This window comes from Quercus robur, chromosome 10 (genome assembly GCF_932294415.1).
Source record: "Quercus robur chromosome 10, dhQueRobu3.1, whole genome shotgun sequence".
Lineage (NCBI taxonomy): Eukaryota > Viridiplantae > Streptophyta > Magnoliopsida > Fagales > Fagaceae > Quercus > Quercus robur.
Window position 1 is genome coordinate 55,159,139 of NC_065543.1, and position 21,328 is coordinate 55,180,466.

The 21,328-nt window shown below is 33.5% G+C and overlaps 2 protein-coding genes across 2 annotated transcripts; both read right to left on the minus strand.

Annotated features, from left to right (window-relative positions):
* Positions 1-954: 954 nt before the first annotated feature.
* LOC126701518 (glycerol-3-phosphate acyltransferase 9-like) lies at positions 955-6,144 on the minus strand. Its single transcript, XM_050399662.1, has 13 exons — positions 6,017-6,144; positions 5,810-5,912; positions 5,658-5,715; positions 5,434-5,552; positions 5,069-5,168; positions 4,296-4,391; positions 4,085-4,181; positions 3,039-3,126; positions 2,863-2,959; positions 2,416-2,504; positions 1,959-2,078; positions 1,730-1,828; positions 955-1,193 (listed from the first exon to the last, which is right to left on the minus strand). Exons 1-13 carry the CDS (start codon positions 6,093-6,095, stop codon positions 1,145-1,147), a joined length of 1,194 nt encoding a protein of 397 aa, XP_050255619.1. The 5' UTR covers positions 6,096-6,144; the 3' UTR covers positions 955-1,144.
* A 2,880-nt stretch (positions 6,145-9,024) lies between these two features.
* On the minus strand, positions 9,025-20,704 carry LOC126701522 (probable alpha-mannosidase At5g13980). Its single transcript, XM_050399665.1, has 29 exons — positions 20,103-20,704; positions 19,581-19,664; positions 19,165-19,253; positions 18,573-18,747; positions 18,247-18,366; positions 18,048-18,140; positions 17,891-17,962; positions 17,403-17,516; positions 16,816-16,916; positions 16,630-16,723; positions 16,364-16,531; positions 16,196-16,282; positions 15,904-15,969; positions 15,732-15,788; positions 14,736-14,955; positions 14,501-14,637; positions 14,281-14,346; positions 14,087-14,146; positions 13,934-14,005; positions 12,633-12,680; positions 12,404-12,523; positions 12,151-12,216; positions 10,761-10,873; positions 10,536-10,620; positions 10,334-10,444; positions 10,155-10,250; positions 9,869-9,916; positions 9,625-9,693; positions 9,025-9,535 (listed from the first exon to the last, which is right to left on the minus strand). Exons 4-29 carry the CDS (start codon positions 18,735-18,737, stop codon positions 9,332-9,334), a joined length of 2,652 nt encoding a protein of 883 aa, XP_050255622.1. The 5' UTR covers positions 18,738-18,747; positions 19,165-19,253; positions 19,581-19,664; positions 20,103-20,704; the 3' UTR covers positions 9,025-9,331.
* Between the last annotated feature and the right edge of the window lie 624 nt (positions 20,705-21,328).

Here is a 21,328-nt window from a genome sequence, read left to right on the forward strand (position 1 = left end):
TGTGAAGAGGTTAATTACTTTTTAAGAAGATATGAAGAGGTTAATTAGACTTGTAAATAAATAAAATAAATAAATAAAGGTATTTATGGAACTTTGACTTATATGATTTCATTCCACCTTTGACTTATATGCTTCCAAAACTTAATTAAAAATTTGTTTTTCATCATTAAAATTTAGAAAAAGACAGAAAGTGAAATATTTTCAACACTTTAGGGATGAAAAACAAAATTTTTAATACTTTAGAGACAAAAAACAAACTTAATACTTTAGAGACAAAAACAAACTTTTGTATATATGTAATACATATTAGGGAAAAAAAGGGACATTTAGGGGTGAAGTCTTAGGTATTTTGAAAGTAAACAAAGCTTAGAAATTCATATAAAGGAAAACGAAATCTTAATCCTGCAAACAAGAAAGCAGTAACCTTGTCATAGGGTTGATTTTAAACAATTATACATGAATTACATGTATTAATTAGCTCCCATATTGATTATTTGAAGAAGCAAATGGCTCCACTGAATTAATCTAGAATTATCAGAGCGGCAATGTAAAAGAGGCTTCAGTTCACACACATCTACCAAACTCAGTTTCCAAATCATGCTTATTAGCACCCTGGACTTGGAATCAAAATTTTCACCAACCATCTTGCAAGCAGTTTATACTTTATACACAAATAAAGAAACACTATTATCCTCTAGTTTGATATAGACTAACGCGAGCACCTCCTACCTTCATTGTTCGCCATTAGTAATTGAACTCTTATGTTCTTGCTGGCTATGAAAAAATAAAAATGAACTCTACGATAAAGGTGCAGATTTCCATTGGAGCTAGTTTCATCACCAACTTTGCTAGATCCATAGGTCCACCCCTCAACACCTTGGGTTCTTCAGAAGAACCTTCTATGTTCCCCTTGTTCCAATATCACCATTTGATCATATTCAAAGTTGACTTGGATGGAAGAAAAGTACAATTCCATTGCAATATTATTATGTAAAACTAGATATTATTTTGCACAATCATCAGTCTAAACTCTAAAATTTCTCACATCTGGGTATCCACTAGTTTATCAAAAACAACTGAAGAATAGTGACTATATATCTCAAAAAAGGTACAAGTATAGAATTAAACAAAATATATACATATATCACTTCTCCTCCAAGCGTCGCAGCATTGACTCAGAAAAGCTTTGTTGCCTACAAATGTGACAAAAACAAGCTTAGAAATGTAATTATCTTCTGGTCCAATAAAAAATTATCTATTATTTTCTTAAGATCAGAATATGGTTCAGCAATGCAATATGTGACAAATCTAAATTAAGCAAGGATCCTTTTGTTGTTGTTGTCGTTGTATGCTATTAACACAATCAGATACAGAAAGTACAACATGAACAACACAAGCCGTCAATCAAACTCCTAAAAAGATAGTTGTGATGCAGTTCTGTATCAATAATACAACCAGTTATCACCCGACATTCAAAAATAAGCCAGTGTAATTAGTTCACGTGCGAAACTAATGCATAACATGAGATACCATCTTATAGCAAAAGTTTGAGGGAATGATCAAACAGTAAGGTTAAGGTAACCAGACGAGTATGCTTGCCAAGGAAAGACTATGATGAGTTCAGTCTTACTTATCAGCTTTGGTCAACAATAGCCATATAATCATGAGGTAGATTTATTTGATCTTTCTAATTCTATATGCTTATGCAAGAGAAAGAGATTGGACTTACTTCAGTTCTCTATGTTTTGGACTAGGGCGAGAGTACTTAAGTAATCCATCCCAAGGAACCTTTTTGAGACCTGCTCGAACAGATATTATGTCCCGAACCCTGCATAAGAAACCTTACATTTAACAAAAGCTATTCTGAAATATGAGGTTCTAATGCCAAGGAAATACATACCCATTATATTCACGAAAAGAAAAAATGTGTTCCGTGCCATTTACTTAATGCAACATACCTCTCTGCAAACTCTATGGCTGTCTCTCCAGGTTTAATATTTTGTGGCTCCAAGTACCAAACATCACACACAACAGCCCAGGATGTCATGAGCCGCAGCAGATGCTTTGTGAAGGATTGCCTGCAAACAGAGCACATAATCCAAGAATACAGTATCATCCACAGCATGCCAACAAACACGAAAATCTAGACAAAAGACAAAGGTGAACCCCAATGCAATCCACCTAGATCCTAGCTGAAACAAGGAATTTATCTCACATATGGTAGTTCTAACACAAAACAAAAACAAAAACATGAATATTAGATGGTTTGATCTTTGGCAAAGTGTTGCCCCTAGATAAAGACATCTAATGTTCTTTGCCACCCTATCTAAAATGCTTGGGATGCTTTCAGTGCATGCATATCAAATTATCAATAAATGCACCCATAAATTTAGTGAGCTATAAGCAGCTCCTTACTTCCGGCTGTTCCAAAAAGCATCAACGAAAATTTTGTTGTACTTGATTGCAATTGGGCAAACAGTGCAGTCAAGTTCAAATGCACCACCCTACACATCATTCAAAAAGATGATAGTTAAAGAAAACCGAAGTATTAAGAATTCAAAGAAAAAGAAGAAAATTGTTTTCCCATTAGATAGAGGAAAATAAAGAAAAAGAATTTTTTGTTGTTGTTGTTGTTTTTTTTTTTTTTTTTTTTATTTAATAATTCAATTGTTAAAAATGGGAGATGGGGGATTTGAACCCTAGTACAGCCAATGCCACTGAGCTAAAAGGCTATTGGCTGAAAAAGAAATACCAAATGTTGAGAAGTAATTATCGGAAGAAAGACAAGTTTGTATTCTCACCAATTAGAAAAGCAGAACTTCATCTATATTTTTTCTACAACATAAAATCATATAAATTTACCTTCTTGAACATAACAGTGTAGTTATTATTTACACAAGTTCCCTCTGGAAATATGAGAAGAGGGTTATTTTCAGTCCCTTGAACATGATCCCTCAACCTGAATATACAAGTTCATGTTATCATGAAATATATGATGTTCTGATATGATTATTCTCTACATTTTTAATATCACTTACTTCTTTGTTAAAATTTCACGATCCTTGACCTCTGTACGATTGAACCAGATACATCCGACGCTTTCTAATATGGTGCTTTGCAAGAGTCCTACAGAGAAAGTAAACTAAATAAAATCCTTCATATACATTCTTTTAAGAGTAATCCTGCCTTTCATTTAATATATACCCTAGAATAAATCGTCCCAGTGCAAATTGTTCACTAAATATAAAAAAATATACAACAAACTAAACGTACTAAACATCATTAAAGCCATTTTTTTTTTTCATTTATAAATATATAAATTTAGAGAATTATTTCCACTTCCAAAAATAGATTTCGGAACACACAAAGACTATCACTCAAGAATGCGCCTTTATTCATAATTGCAAAGGCATCTTTCTTATTAATAAAAAAAAAATTACAGTGCAAAAGTTTTTCTTGCTCATCTATATATTACAATAAAATCATTTAAGTCAATAACACATTGGACAAGTTGGGAGAGCAAAAGAATCTGTAAAAAAGAGTAACCTAATGACACAAAAACTACATATTCGCAAACCAAAGAATAAAAAAAAAATCTAAAATCAATGCCTAAAATATTGACAACCGTCAAATTCCAAGTTTCAAGCAGTTCGAGCAATTCAGGCATTATTGCAATACATGGACACTTCGACTGCATGCTGTTGATCTTAGTATCACCACCAGGTCTGGTAAAAACAGATGTGCAAAGTCCTCTTATGATTTATAAATATAATTTCTTTTTTTATAAGAAATAAAAGTACATTAAAAGAGAGCCAAATGGGCTTGCCACATTAGTACACCAGTTATGAATAAACTCTATTTCAACTTCCAAGGGGACTCAAAACACAGGACAGTAACCATAAATCATTATTAAGACTGATACCCTTTTTTTAGGATTGGTAAGTTACACAGTGGATCTAGAATTCACACTATCACCCTCCAACAAATTATTATGGGAGAAAGAAGTGCTAAATGGCAAGACTGTTAATACCTTATTTATAATAAGAACGTAATTTAAATGCGAAATTTGGCAATAAACACTTACCAACCCATCCAGGATGCTTCTGCATAATAACAGCAAATGCAGTCATCTGTTCTAAGATAATGAAATCAATCATGGAGGTATGATTGGCCACAAAAACCTGTCAACCCATAGATGGAAGCAAAATACCACTCAATAGCCTGAATTATGTACACAAGCTGTTTAGGAAATATCAGGTGACATCCAAAAAAATAAAAATTATGATCAGGTATACCTGCTTAGGCCGCCTGCTAGGCCGTGGCCCATGGTATTTTACAACCCCAGTCCATGATGCAACAAAGAAGCTGCAAATTAACTCCACCAAATACCTCTAACAATAAAGTAAACATGGAATATGTTATATTTAACGCAAGACCAGCACTTTAATAAGTTATTAGAGACAGAAAACAAAAACAAAAACAAGTGGGGCATTAAGACACTAATTTACAATGAATGGGTTCTTTACTAATGAGAACATCACAGGTCCCTTCCAAAGATTTCACATGATCACGGATTCTATCAAATTCTCCTACATTTTAATATCATTTGTCCTATTAGTAGGCTACGGTGGGTGCTTTATCTATTCCAAAATGACCTTTAATTATAAGAATGCATTATGTTTTAGTAAAAACTAAAAACAGGTTCTACTGCATAAGATTATTACGACTAATACATAGAGTATGTCAAAGAAAATTAGAATTAGTACATTACTTCTTAGGAAAAAACAGTAGATGAACACAACATACAAGAGAGAACTTTATATTAATCTAATACCTAAACACCAACGTGCTCGCTCATAAGTATTCAAATTTCACAACACCAGACTGTTCCAAGTTTCCATTTCAAATAGATTTATAATAATAATAATGATATTAAAAAATTTAGATAAAAAAATAGAGATAAGAAGAAGTGATTTATCAAAAAGGATGCATCCAAAAAAGTACGGGATATATCACAAAATGTAGAGCAATAATTAGAAGTAAATTTTTAAAATGTCACATTCCACACCTCGAACTTTTTCCTCAACTTGTCGTGCCCTTTCAGCAGAAAGTGCACGGGAATATAAGATGAAAGGAATATTATCCATCCAATTGTCAATATTAGAACCCTGCAAACATTCAATTGAGAAAAAAAAAAATTTTTCAGATAAGCAAAATCACATTAAGCACTTAATGCAGCAAACATTAAGAACATGATAAACCCCTCATTAGGTCATTATTCATCATCATTCAAAACCACAAATCCAAGCCATTCAACCAAAAAAAAAAAAAACCCAAAATTTTATGAAAGCTTAATCTAAATTATGTGAGATATCCGAGGTGATTATTGTTTGAATGCATAACATGAAGAAGCTCCATAGTAAAAGGTCTAACCTTGCAGGGAATAGAAAGAAATATCGAATTACAACCCCAAGACACCATAGAGGAAACAAATACACATTCCAATTCCACGTTTCCGGAGGATTCGACTTGAAACATCGCGTGAATGAGTCCTGCTCATTCATTATAACAACAACAACAACAACAAATTCCTTAATTACAATGAACAACAACAATAAAATTTCTTAAATTTCAATGAAAACAAAAGGCTTGCTTACATCAATAATGGCACCAGAAGCCTCGGTTAGAGTAGGAGAAATGTCGAGCAAATCACGCCTGCAAATTAATTCCAAAAAAAAAAAAATTCCCAGTATTTTCTCGGCAACCAAACAAAGGCACAAAAGAGAGAGAGAAAGAGAAGATGGATTACAGGCGGAGCTTGCCGGAAGGCTGATCGAATTCGAAATCCAAATCCAAATCCAATTGGGAGGTCAGCTTTTGATTCTGAATCTCACTGCTGCTATTCATTTGATCTAATTAATAATTAATAAGGAGTAATAATTAAGACGCGAAGCTGCAAAGATTAGATTATATAATATAACTTATTAAAGAAGAAGAACAGGGTGGTTTGGCTCACCTGTGTGTGAGTGGGAGAGAGAGAGAGTCTGAGCTGAGCTGTGCCCGTCTCTCTCTGTTCTCTTTTCTCTATTAAACATCCGTGTATTAAACAAAATCCCTTTTTTTATAAAGATAATTACACTTCTTTTTTTTTATAAGATAAAGATAATTACACTTAAATTGACTTGTGGTTTGGATAATGATGAAAAGTTAGGAAAAAAAAAATGTTTTGATTATTTTAGAAATAATTAATTTTTTTTTAAGTCCTTGTCAATATACTAGGTTTCTTTAAATTTTTTTAATAAGTAATTGGATATTTTTGAAACTTTCGAAAGTGGTGTGGTGTGAGTATATTCTATTTCTATTCCATAATACTATAGTAGAAGATAAATAATTTATTTTAATTGAAACTCGGTATATTATTAAAGTGTTATAATAATATGGGAATACTATTAGGAATAAAACAAAATTATCTGATGTTTAAAAACGATTTTAAATGGAGTTTCATTGTTTATTTCTAAACTTTTTTTTTATAATCTATTCTAATATTTAGTTTTTCATAATTTTACTGTTGCCTATGGGTATCCACGGGTCAAATTGGGTCGGATTTTTGTAAGATTTTCATTTTTTTTTAAACCTACTACGTTGATAAAACTACATATTTCCAAATTATTGACTTGAGTAATTGAATTTTTGCATCACCAGTCTAGTACTATTTTGAATTAAAAGCATTTTTTTATGAGAATTAAAAGCATTTTATCCTTTAGGCTTTTTCGTAATGCATGGGCGTTTTAAATTTTTTTTTTTTTTATGCACTTGTAATAGATCCTGTAAATTAAAGCTAAGGGTTGACTATCTAACATTTATGGCCAAAAAGTTTTGATATTAACTGAAGCATTAACTCTCTTACAAGTTTAACCTTATAAACTTTCAAAAAAAAAGTTTAACCTTATAATACTTTAAATTAGTTTAAACCTCAATTTTAACCTGTCTTGCAACTACCACCTTAAGATTTGATCCTTTTAAGTGTGTGTGTTTTTTGGTATACGCTTGGATTAAGCTATTGTTGGTTTGTGGATTTGTTGAGACTAAAAAGTGATTGAAACATGCTTTCTTTTTTATTTATATATAATTTCACAATAACAAATAGAGAGAGGAATTTATACCTAAATGTGTTTATGAGAAATACTAAGAGATGCCAACTAGTTAAATTATAAGAAAAAAATAATTTATTAAATAATAATAAGGTGATAGTTAAATTTAAAAGTTTGGAAATAAGTTTTTTTTTTTTAATTTTATTTTTTGGAAAAAAGAGTAAGTAATGAGCTCAAGTTCAGCTAGTATTTAAAATAAAATTAAATGAACAATTTTGACATTTAATACATAACTCATCTCATTTACAAGCTTAGGTGTGGAAGTTTTTTGGAAAACTTTTTTTTGTTTATTTATTTATTTTATACAAGATAGAATTCTACTCTGGTCTAATCTAAGTGTATATGTGTGTGAAACTCCCTCCTAGAGACTTGAACCCCGGTCCTTACCTTCCACACCCCACAAGCACTTTTAAATTTTAACAACTGTTCTGGATTTGTTTGGCTCAACTATAGACATAATATACAAGTAGATTCTCAACACATACAAAAAGGGGGATAAATACATGTTGACATGCACTGTAGTCCATGAAAAGTTCACTCTTCTTCTAAGTAATATGTTACATCTTATTTGTATTGTACCGGAACTTTTAATTAAATACAATCATAACATTGTATTAATCAATGCAATGCGTGCAAACGGTATTATTTGATTAAATTCAACCATATTATTATTAGCCAACAAGTCAGAAACTTGTGTAATGCATAGAAAGTTTAATAAAATAATATAATTTTATCTCAAAAAAATGGTTCTCTCTTTTATTTTGAATATAAATATAAAATTTAATAATTTTGACGGTTGTTAAAATACATTTATTATGATTGTGTTTTATATAAAGCTATTAATTAAAACATGACTATAAAATAAAATTATGATAGTTAGTAATATACTTAGTTGGGGAGCTAGAATGCATACATTAACCTATCTATGAATCATGTATAGGTTCTCTATCTATAAATGCCTTTGCAATTTGACACAAAGGATCCTTCCCCCCCCCCCTCCCCCCACAACCAACCCTCTCTTTTTATTGGTATGTTACACATCACCATGTGTAGAATGTATCTCATGAATCTAATATATGCATTCTAGCTCTCACATCACATAGGTCCCACATTATTGTTAGGTCCACACACTGCAAGGGAGTACTCATATCGATTGTATAAGATTATTATTGCACCATGTAAACCTTAAGGGTACTACATGAGCTAAAGACCAGAGGGTTTTTGCCTTTTGTATTAACCAAGTTTCTTTTTCCTCTTTTGGCTTCCTTTTTTTTCTTTTATTGGTGGGGTGTGGAAGGGAAAGAGGGAGAGAAACAGATATATCATATTTTTGTTTCCTAACTTTCCTTTGAATGTGCCATTAATATCTCAATTTGGATTCAGCACACACAAACGAACAACTAGCTACCTCGTTGAGGTCCAAATGCAATAATCTCAGACGCCAAGAAAGGAGAACAAAGCAACTACAAGTGTAGTGCATATTCCTGATAACTAAAGCACTCTTCAATATTGGATCCGTGCCTTTAACTAGATTTTGCAAACACCTCCCTTATGTAAGAATGTCCAAGTTTCTGCATCATGTAAATTGCTGATTAGTTTATGATGAAATGCATATGATATGATAACTTAGCTTGAAGTTGAAAGGCAATTATTATGAATGTGTCTGTAATTCTATGTCATATCTCTATTTCTTGAAGTTGATAAAAATGATATATGGTCCTCTAAATAAGAGTGGAATGGGCCTCGAATGCTACATTAGTATACAAATATGAATAATATAGTAGAATGAATAAATTACATTTATGTTCAAGATTGTGTAAAGTCATGGTAGTGTAAAGTGATGGTTATATCATGATTAATAAGTTATAATTAGTTTTGAGAACGAGTAAAAGCATAATGCATTATTGCTTACATTAATATTTGTGTACATTTTTTTTTTGAAGAACAGATGGAAAGAAAATGATGATATGGCCATAGATGTGGCTCAACAAACTAAAAATTCACTCCATAATTATTATTAGGGTTTAGACTGGTCTAGAATAAAAAACCGGTTTCTGCCCGGTTCGGTCCTAAACTCTTATTCTCTCATTCTGTCTCTGAGGTCTCTCACTGTTAGCTTTCACTCTCTCACGGTCTCACCTCCTCACTCTCACTGCCACGGCCCACAGCGCCACCTTTCATTAGTAACTGAACTCAATGATGAAGGTGCGGATTTCCATAGGAGCAAGGTTCACCACTAACTTTGCTGGATCAATAGGTCCTCCCCTCACCACCTTGGGCTCTTCTTCTTCAGGAGACCCTTCTACTTTCCAAACTAGTCTCTTCCTTTCCATTTCTGTTCTTTCTTGGTTAGCAGATAAACTCGTTTCTGTTATCTTCTTTATCTGAAAACCATGCAAAAAACACACCCTTTAACAAAATATAATTGAACACTCAATAATAACGATGTCATGCAAGCAATTATTGCTTTTACCTTCTTATTTGGGAAAACTTTTTTCAGTTCTACACTTGTCATAACTGAAAGATCCTTGTCTTCTCCAACCTTGCATTTGTAACAAATAAAATAAAATCAGAATTTCTAAGTGAGCTTACCTGATCATTTGGTCAGGAGATACATTCTCATGAGAGACAAGGGCTTGATTAACATTTTAAAGTAGGAAAACTCCAAGTGGATGATACTAAACTTAACAGGCAAGAAAAAGAAAGAAACCAGAAACCTCGTAAAGGTGTGCCAAACGAAAAAGAGCTTTTCCATCTTCCAGTTCCTGCAGGGTTCAACAAAAGGAACAAAGCTTAACTTGGAAACAGAATAATTATAAAAATGAAAAGATCAAACTATGTGTCATAACAATTTCAATTAGAGTGCTGAGTTTGACTCCATTAAGGTAGTAGATACATTTTCTCAACAGTTGGTGTTCTTCACGTTCCTATCTCTTCTCCAACAACTCAGGACAAAAGGATCAAATAAGTATTAGCTAATTAACAAGGATGAAAGATATACACCTGGAGGGTTATTATAGCAACATTTTCAGGCAAATTGTAGGAGGGGTCCATCCCATGAAAGGTTGGCACATGTAACTTTGTCCAATCATGTCCATCCTGCAAAAATATAATGAACGATAAAAATGTTACAGATCTACCAGATGGCGAACTATGCTTCAAGTTCAATGTTTTTCTCTCACCTGCTCTGTGAAGGCTACAAGAAGTGGAGAGTATATCTCCTGACCAAATGATCGACGCCATTTTGCACCCTCTCCTAAAGGATCAATTCTAAGATAATACTTTCCTAGGACCTGAAAAAGTATGTTATTAAGCAAACCACTTGTGAACATCATGGTCTTTCTGAAACTTAAAAGACCTTAGGGTCAGTTAGTATGCTCTTACAGTTAGTCCTGTGCAAGTGTTAGAAATGCAAACTGTCTCATTTAGTTGCTCTATAACACCTCTTGAATCATCTTGAACCAACCTCCTAGAGAATAGGGAAAATCTGATGTTATTTACTGGAAATCTCTTAATATAAGGCAATAATTATCATGGTAAGCATCTCAAATAGACATGCAATTAAAGATCATGTAGAAAAAGCAGAACGATGGAAAGGGAAGTATAGACCTGTGAAGCATCAGTTCTAGTTGCCCATCCCTAATGCTGGATCCCCCCACAGATCGATCCACTAAGACTGAGAGCTCAGTACTGTTGTCTTTAATGTAAATTCCAAGATTAATCTGAAAGGAAAATAAGGTGGACTGTGTGATTTGATGCCTATATTGACTGAAACTATTATACATTTCGAATTTCAGAATGATGTTTAGATGATTATAGAGAGCAGTCACAAAACTGGTTTTGCTGTACGAGTGTAAGAATAAGTGTTAAGCAAAATGCAAAAGCAACTAGAAAGCTATGTGATTAACTCTTGTTTGAGTGGCTCTGACGTGGACCTAACAAAGCATTGGACCAATTTCAAAATCTATAAACCATTTGGTCGTCAGTTCAAAGGACCCTTAATTACTAACTACTTGCTACATATTGGTGGGGGACACCAAATACAAGGTTGGTTGTTTTTCTTGTTTGTTTCCCCACAAATCCCTTTGAGAGATCCGCATGTGCTGCATCACATGTGCCAGGGGATCAGTTGGGTGATGACAAATCCTTTGACAAATCATGCAGAAAAAGAAATGAAAAAAACAGAGTGGATAAATCTCTGGGAATATCATTTGTTCATAGCATTTATGATCATTCAGTAGATCACACCAGGTTGCACACAGCACTATCATTTGCAACTCGTGGATGTCTATAGGGAAATCACTGGAATCAAATTTAACTTATCAAATGATAATAATAAAGAATAAATGGGACTTCATCCCCTCCAAAGAACAAGGTGAAGGATGAGGTTGCAGGTAGCAAATTCATAAAGTGTGTGCGTGTAACTTCAGAATAGAAAAGAAAAGAGTCCTTTAGGTGATGGAAGGCAATATAGACATGAAATTGCATCAATGTCACAAAATGAACACTGTCAACATACTGATATCAAATTATCACCGCTTGGTATATGTTATTGTAATTTCTGTTCTGAAATTACATAATAAGCATCCCCACCCCCCCCCCCCCCCCCCCCCAATTTTTTAATAACTATCGGAGTACCAACCATGAAATGATGAAAAGGGATAATAGTTTATAATTAAATAGAATGGCCAAACCCTTGGACAATAAAATCCATTGGTTCCAGTTATGACTATTAGAGATATTAATCTATATTCAATGTAACTTTATACTGCACATCATAAGGATTTCAATATAGTTAGCCTAGGATTAATCTCTCTCTCTATATACCCTTTATAGGATCATTGTAACACAACAATTTAAGAGAGTAAAATTGTAGCCACTGAGGTTTTTTCGTTGTGGACCTTGCTAATTCTTTTTATGATCTCTATTTCTCTATATTCTCTCTCAATCTCAATCCCAGCATCAACTCTCAAATGAAAATTGACAAAGAAAAACTTACGGGGTAATAATTTCCTGCAATAGGTTCATTCACTTCCAGGTCCCAATCTTTTCTATAATCTCGAATCTGCAAAACAACTCGCAAGGTAACATACAACTGCACATTAGACGTGCATGTTTCTTGCAACATCCATACATTGAATAATATTACTGAAAAAAACATCTAGCCATGGTCAATATCTACATTATAAAGACACTACTTGAAGATTTTTATATTACAAAAGAATAATATACTTATGCAAGCAAAAACATACCCTCTCAATAAAATCACGCCCACTAGAATCAGTATAGAACATTTTGTTGTTTTTCAGCGTTGTTGTAATCTGAGTTACAATCTCTTTGCCAATTCCATCATCAATAGGTATAGGCCCAACCTGAAAATAAGATTATTTTTTACTAAGCTGCTCCAACATAAAAAAAAATATAACTTTTCATTGGTAGTATAAAAAACATGTTTACTTTGGGATAAAAGCAATTACTTACCATGAACTCAACTTCCACATGCTCTTTTCCCTTGTATACTCTGGTGATCTATAAATTGTGCAACCATTAATTACTTATGAGATCAATGATGAAAAATCCTACATATCTTTTATTCCACATTTGTATTGTATATATTGTAAGAATTACATTCAAGGGTGAGCATATAAATGGTCATAAGATCCTAGTATTCTTGTACTTTTTCAATTTTCAAAGTACCATGTTATCAAGTCTTGGCAAAGAAACAACTGGAACTGATAAATTGAGAGGGAAGGGGGTTGGAAGGAGAGTTTTGGATTGATTACCAATATTTTTAATAGTATTTCCTTGACTTTAATCCCAAGGGACAACACAATTAGTTAGAGACCATGCCTCATGAAACAAAAATCACTAGTTTTAATTTCTTCATCCCCTGGGGCATTAAGTGACCCAGGACAAGTAGGAACAATACAACTGGAAAATAAAGATAGAGAACCTAGGAGTCAACATCTAGGCTTGCTTAGAGTTAGCACCAAGTGGAAGAAAACCTTTAGGAGTTAGTACGTAGGGTTGGCTAGAGTTGGCACGAGACCATGGAGACAATGTCAATCAAATTTTTGTTCATCAAGATAATACCCTCAAATTCATTCATGAATAAGAATTCAAGGGCTAAAAGCAAGCGCTCTAGCTGCTTCGCCAGCTTCTTATTAGGGCAGCTATAGGAGTGCATTACTTTGCTGTTTTAGGCTACTAAACCCTAATCCTAACTGACATATGGAAACTCTAAATATATTTCATGGGAAAACCCAATTATTGAATTACAAAAATACCCTAATCTTTAAATAAAAATACTATTAACCTAATTAAATACTAGGGCCTAAAATAAAATATACAATTGATTTACAAATAGGAATAAAAATAAACTAAAAGAACTATTTGTTTGTACTTCCCACATCACTAAGTCATCCAAAAAATAAGTCTTTTGATTCACCTTCCATTTATTATTGAAATTTCTTTACTTGTCTCATTGCATATGCTGTGAAGATAAAGCTACATACCTTGTAAGCATATAATAATTATTTTATCTTCTGTTTTCTCAAATAAATTTTACCACCCCTTTTGGTTTACATTTTGAGGGAACATAAATTTTGAGTTATTTTATGCCACAATACCATCTACACACTTTTTTTATTATCTTTCAAGGGTGTATTAGCTTTTTTATTCATTAAAACAGTTTTTCCAAGTATATTATTCTGATGCTGCAATAGATGAAGGAAAGCATTAAACAGTGACAAGTTTATTACTTGTCTCTTAGGATAAAACACCTGATATATCCATGAGTTGATCCTCTGATGTACTTCATCCAATAATGGTCCCCGAAAAACAGTAAAAGGAGCCTGAAATTTCAAAACTCCATAATTTCTTATTCCATGTAACAAATTTGCTCAAGTTAAGTATTTCCAAAGAATGCCAGTTACCTTGTTATCAGATTTGATGGAATGTGTACCATTTGGCCGAAAGATATATGCTCCAGAGGCCTTCACCAAAAAAAAATGTTTCTTTGTAAAATCTACCATATATAACTCAAATTAATAACAAGTGGATAAGAGTAATAACTGATTAAGGTTTGGAAAACATGACCGTAGAGATTTTTAGAGAAGTTTTGTTTTACCTGAGGATCCATGCTCCCATCATTTCCAGGGTAATAGCTATATGATTGCTGTACAGATGCTTTGACCTTTAAAAATACCAAATTAGATGCAATATATATATATATATATATAATTTAATCTCATATAGTAAATAAAGGACCTGCTAGCAAAAATGTAGAATTAATAAAAGGATAAGTAATTCTAACACTCCATTACAGAGGCAGGTGCCAAATAACATACCAAACTTTTGCTGTTAATGTATTGTGCAAGTTTTCCTTGATTTCCAGAATAAATAAGTTTCAATTTTCCCGGGCCTACTTTTATTGTATCATTTTTTCTGCTTTCTGACTTGTACTCTTGTCTCACAGAAGTAGCATCTGCAAGTATAAAGTGGGAGAAAATAACACAAATCTGCAACAATTGTAGTTTCTCCGCGTTGCATGACTAATTTTAGACAGAAAATCAAATGGTAAACCTGCCCATTTGGAACTTGAGACGATGTAAGTGCTGAAACCAAGAGGTGGTACAGTTGCTGAAAATGCGAGCCAATAATTAGGTGCTGTTTTTGGAGATTTACCCAGATATGCCTTAACATGGTACTTCCTTACTGTCACTGAGACATTAAGTAGAGGTAGGAGCTGTGATTCAACCTCTTTTCCACTAGAATCCCAAACAGCCACATTTTCATTGATAACCTGTAGCAAGTTGAATAATTTGAGGAAATAAATGAAGAATCAAAGAGTGATCACGTTTCAATAGGACATGATGGAAAATTACTGGAAAGAGAATAATTTAACTACATCCAGTCAAGCCCAAATCCCAACTAATTTGGGCAGCCTACTTGGATCCTATTATGCAAAATGTTTCTATTTAGGGCATTGTTCCCATTTACCTCTACAGCCGAGCATTCCAATCTAAAAACTTAAGCTATTAGGTAAAGAGGCGCAGTTAGTAAATTCATGACTCATAACTAAGCACACACCTATCATTATTAGACTCCCTTTGGACATTTTTTGTAAACACTCCCTTTGGACAGTTTTCAATACCTAAAACTTTCATCACATCTTATGAACATAGATCCTGATTTGCGGTACCACATTTGCAATTTCAATAGCTATGATTAGTGGAAAGAGAGTGAAAAATAAATGGTTAACATCTTTTCTCTTAATTTTATGCATACATGTATTTTAAAGGCTCATGCTAAAAAACATTCATGCATGCACTGAAGCATACTTAAGTAGCAAATAAAACCATACACATTAAGTTCAGGCACTCATGCATAAAAACATACTCATGCGGCTCATAGATTCCACATTGTCCATCTTTTGGGGGGGGGGGGGGAGGGGGAGCAGGAAGCTGGAGATCCTTGAGGCCTCAAAGGAAATAGGAAATGAAAGCTGATAATTTGTTTATTAATACAAGAATAGGGATAATGATCACAACATGCAACAGATAAAAGAAAAATACTCACGGGAATTCTTATAACATCCTCTCTTCTCCATCCTAGAGGATTGTAGACAACAATCACCTAGAAAAGTAAATAAATCAGGAAGTAATCAGTCTTAAATGGAATGAAATTCTTATTTTCCTAATGATTGCATAAACACTCCAACTATAAAATGTCATTAAAGAATTCTTCTCACCAGGTTTTTCCCATTTGACAGATCAACTTCTGATGGAGGACAATAACTTATATTCAGAAGTGGACACTGAATTAAAAAGGGGACAAGAATAGGGAAACAAATAATGATAAATCAGCATACTGAGGATTTGAAGTACACAATTATTTAAACCATCACTCCAAAGTTTCAACAACTCGAGCCAATACAAATAGTTACATGACAATAACAAACTAAAAATTTTAATGTTAGCAGGATCATCTAGATATGAAGTAAATACTACCAACTAGTATGGAACAGAGTTATTATTATTTGCCTGTTGAAACTTAGTCTGCGGACGCCAACCAGTTTTTGATGTCAAGTTTGCAACACAGGCAAGTGATGCTGCAACCACGTCCTCTGCCTGCAAGACATGATATTTCGGATATTTGATGCAAAGCATAAGGAATGCAACTACAAGAAGCACTGACAGATCAAGCCTTACCTCCTTGTAACCTATTGAAAGTCTTTTTGCATAATCATCCGCCACATGCTGCATCTCTGTACCACTAACTGCATCATGATGTTGAACAATTGCTAAAGCATCAGCCAAATAGTCTGTATTGGGCCCTGATTTATTCCTCCCCTTAAAAAATTCCAATTGCCTTGCTGCCTGTTTTTATATCAAAGCAGACCAAAAGGAGGGGAAAACCCTTGTATGAGCCTAAATAATTCTTACTGGCATAAAATAATATAGCTACAAGAGTTTACCAAATAGTAGGCACTCATCATTCTAACATAGCCTTTGAGGGCAGGCCTACTAGTAAAATATCCAGTCCAGTAAGCATGTTCACGGTCTGCATATCTGATAAATTTCATTTACCAACTTATAAATATGGGTAAGCTGATAGGAATAGTTGCCTGTAAGTAATTTTGAGTTTCAAAATTTGAACTCACGGAAAGTAGTCATCAGTCTTGATCGGCCAGGACTCTTTTGCTGCATGTTTCGCGTCAGTATATATTGATGGGGTTGAGTAGAGGGCATTAACACGCCCATCCTACAAGCATCAATACCATTACTTCATTCATATGTAAAACCAAAATATCTTGTCATATAATCAAGGGCAATTGACTTCAAACTGAATAAGAAAATGCAAGAGGAAACTCGTCTCTGTCTCTTAATGATGTAGACAAGAAATAGGACAATGAAGATTGTTAAAACCAGCAGCATATGACATTTTAATCTTCTATCAGCCCCTAGGACATATGCTCATGCATATTTTGTGGTGGAATTTAATAACAGGATCATAAGTATTTTGTAATGGCCAATGGGAGGCCACATTTCTAGGCCAACAATAGATTGTGAAGGAGTTCTTGGGACCAAAATTTGTTTTTCTTTTCCCTTTCCAAATGGCTAGGCAATTTAAAACTTTAATATAAACGGCGCTAGAACAGCCAAATTGAAAGAACAGAATAAGCAATATGAGAACAAAATTATTAAATTTATTAAGAAAACATTTGTAATGATTCTGAAGAGGACTAACTTGATTGACATAATGAAGAAACTTGTCCATTTGCCGAAACCATGTATGTGCATATTGGTAATTGAAATCTTTTCCCATGGTCCACATGATATGATTTGTGCGAGTAATGTTAGCCTGAAAAACTCAAATGAAGTATTTTCTATTAGCCACAACAAATTTGAACTCTTTCTTGCATATAAATTATCAGCCGCAATGGCACAAAGGAGATGAATTCAAAATCTCACAAAATGTGTTCCTCCTTCAAATTCAAATTTCATTACACACACACACCCCAACACATTAAATTTGATATGTTAACCTAGGTTGCATTTAAGAATATCTATTGCAGATTAAAAAAAAAATTAGAGAATGTCTAGAAACTGATGGCATAGTTATGCACCTTCATTTATATCATAAAAAGATATGTAGAAGAGATTTGTCTTAAATACAAGTTATAGTAAAAACAGCACCCAAAAGCGCAGCACACAATACAATACCAACCATCTTACTTGTGATACTGCAGCAGCTACAAACTCGTTGATGCGCTGAGGGACATTATAGTCAAAAAAATTGATGTCATCCTGCAAGTCAAAAGCACAGTATAAATACAGTTAGCACACAAACAATGATCTACAGCCTGTCGGCAACTCCTGACTAAGGACTCACTTGAATAATAAGCGAATTAGTGGAATCATCATTCACTTCAAAGTAGAAATTACTGGTAGTTTCATAATTATCTGGAAATGCCCCAGCAAAAATCTACAGAAAGTCAAAAACACAATGAGTTAAGGTCCCTCTATATTCAGCTCCAGAACATAGTATGAACTTTGAAGCAAAAAAAATTAAAAAAACAAACAAGACTCACTTGTGCAGATGAACCAAGACTCTTAGAGCCCCGCCAGATAACCTCGAGACTTTTCTCATTTTCCCTTTTAGCTCGGTCTTGGTAGTCAATACGTGCAAAGAAAAGAGAGTCAAACCCAACCTACATCAACAAAAGGGCCTCCCCACAATAAGGTGGTTGCAAATGAATGTAGGAGAGTGAGAGGCTCTGTTGTTTAATCTGCTTCTAGTATAAGGTTCAAATTGTGCTCCCCCCCCCCCCACCCCAAAATCTAAATCTTTTGGGATTAGTGGTAATTTATTATGATGGATGATAAAAGTATACAAATATTATAACCTAAGTTATACCTCCGCTCCTAACAAGTAAGCCTGCACTGCAGAATGTCCAAATGTATCAATTTGCCAGCCAACTCTCGGAGTTACATTGAATTCTTCTTTGATAAATCGGTGCCCAAGAGTTGTTTGGTCAATCATGTCAATGTAATGTGCAGTAGCCTCATCATGCATGCACATACCTCCATTTCTGCAACACAAAAATGAAGGATTGACTATCCACATGAAAAGAAAAAAACTAAATTAAATGTTATATTAACAAAACAGAAAAGAATCTCCAAAACCTCTAAGACAAACGAGTAACACGACCATAATACTATTTCTTTTTTCCCATTTCCCAATGTAAAATACTTTGATTCTAGAAGATAAAAAATTGTAAAAATTCATTAGGAAAGAATATTGGTTTAATGATTAATTCATTCTTTTTAGAAAAACTGGTAATTGATCCTAGTGTCAAAACAGATGGTCACAAATTTAACCTATCCCCACTCTGCCTCTAATATAAGAAAAGGTTTAAAAATCCCATGAGGAGAGTGTTAGAACTTCGAATACTGATTAAATTCACCATTTCCTAGTATTGCATACAAGTGTTAATTCATCACATTACATTAACTCCAGCTGACCAGAGCTGACTAACTGCTTGACTATACTTTGGACCTCCACGCTCTAGTCTCTCCACCATCGCTGGAAAAATGCCTGTAATATCAGCACAAAGAAACAGTCTCATAAATTTCACAATCATAAAAAATGAACTTGAAACTTTCTCTGGTAGTTGAAAAACATAAAAAATGTGAAAGAAATCAACTTTTGATTCCTTAAAGTCATATAATCATATATTGGTCTGATTTCCCAACACGTGAAAAACTCAGACCATTTAAACAAAGTGGCCACATTAGGCAGCATCACGTGTAGAAAGAAAATTTTAATTACCATATATCCTTTTTTTTTTTTTTTCTTTCTTCAAATTTTGTTATATGAGCAACCAATTAAAAGAAGCATTAAACTAATAAATGTATTAATTGCCTGTTCAATAAAGATGAACTTGCGATTCTTGTCAGCCAACAAAGCCGGAACTACAGAATCCAGCACATCTTGAACGCACCCTCTCTGCACAAATCAACATTGACCATGTAAACCAGGAATGAAAATATATATATCCTAGACATACTATATATTGAATAAAAATCTTCAATCAAATTCTCCGTGTTCCATATTATGTTCCAACCTGTAATGTGTTCCTTATAAAGTGAACTGAATTTTAAAATGGAAAAAGATTAAATACATGACAAGCAATAATTGATGAAGCATAAATTGTAACATTAAGAGTGAAACAGAGGAATGTTATTACTACATAAATTTATGAAGTGTCAATTTTTTTTTATTAATTGTTATAACAAGAAGTGGGAGATTTGAACTTGATTGCCACTGCACTACAAAGCTCTCGGCATGAAGTGTCAATTTTCAAACACAACCAAAAAAAAAAAAAAAAGTAAAATTGTGATTTTTATTTAGTATTAACAAAAGAAGCAGAGATTAGGAAGGTACTTTAATGGTGTTGTTGGAACCAACGTAATACTGATCAATGGTCTTCAACCATCCGACATCATCGTGGGAGTGAGCGACCAAATGAACATTGAGCTTCCCAGGAACAATGGTCGATGTTGTATTGTACTTTATATACTTGGACTCTGCGCATTGGAAAACAAAAGCGCTCAGTACTACTCCTAAGAAGAAAACCAATGACCACGCTGATCGAAACGCCATGGATATGTTATTGCATTTGCAAGGGTGAGAATAAGATCATCAAGACTTTGAATATATATATAGAAGGGATATTTATGAGAACAAATTAAAGTTTCTGTTAGTTTGTGTCTTTTTTCTTTGCGTGGAGTCGAGGCGTCTGACTTTTTCAAGTCTCTCAGTGAGAAAGCATAGTTGGAAGTCTTAGTTCTTTACGATGATGCCTTGAGAGTCTTAGTCTATGTGGCTGCAAACTTTGCAAATGCAATCGCAGTCAGCAAGCTCGTACAGTCTGAGTCTCGTGAGGGGCATTGTGTGTGAGACTGTTCAATCCTCATTGAGAAAGACGTTATTAACATTGACCAAGCGGTTTGGTCAACTATAGTCTATAGAGTGAAATACAAGTTGACACTGTAGTCCATGAATGAATAGTTCACTCGTCTTCTAAATCATAGCTTAAAGCTTGTTTTGTTTTTTTTTGTTTTTTTTTTTTTTGGTACTTGTCTAGGGAATAAATAATTATTTTGTAATTATAATATAATGTAAAATTGTTTTTTCTAAAATTTGTTGAAGATAATTTGTTTTTCCAAAAAATTAAACACTAATTGTCTTTTAAATTGATTCTTTTTGTAAGTTGCATTTTCAAGTTTAGCTCAAAAATTCTTTTTTTTTCCTAATTTTTGGGTTGAAAAGTATTAAATTTTATTATATTTGAGATAAACTCTTTAATTTTGAGTTACTTTAAAAAAAATAGACATTAGAAATTAGAAATATGGGCCCTAAAAATGCAATAAAAATGATAATTATTCAAAAATCATATTTGGTCCACGTTGGTCCTATTCTGCCCAATCTGTCCTCTTTGATCCACTTCAGTTATATTATATCTACTTTTGTCTTAGTCGGTCCACATTGGTCCTATTCTGTCCACTTCAGTCCTGTTCAGTTTACATTGGTTATGTTCGGTCCATTCTGTCTACCTTGGTCCTATTCAGTCGACATTGTACCTATTCGGTCCATTACATCCACTTTGG

Bases quoted from the DNA above. Each gene is read 5' to 3' on its own strand.
- LOC126701518 (XM_050399662.1), bottom strand. From the start codon at position 6,095: ATGTTTAATAGAGAAAAGAGAACAGAGAGAGACGGGCACAGCTCAGCT. The intron at 5,169-5,433 runs GTTAGACCTTTT...GAATGTTTGCAG, and splicing joins TTCTTTCTATTCCCTGCAAG to GGTTCTAATATTGACAATTG. The intron at 1,829-1,958 runs GTATGTTGCATT...TTTCTTATGCAG, and splicing joins GCCATAGAGTTTGCAGAGAG to GGTTCGGGACATAATATCTG.
- LOC126701522 (XM_050399665.1), bottom strand. From the start codon at position 18,737: ATGTGCATGCATGATGAGGCTACTGCACATTACATTGACATGATTGAC. The intron at 16,724-16,815 runs GTGAGTTCAAAT...GAAATTTATCAG, and splicing joins AAGACTGATGACTACTTTCC to ATATGCAGACCGTGAACATG. The intron at 15,789-15,903 runs GTGAGAAGAATT...TTACTTTTCTAG, and splicing joins TGTCAAATGGGAAAAACCTG to GTGATTGTTGTCTACAATCC.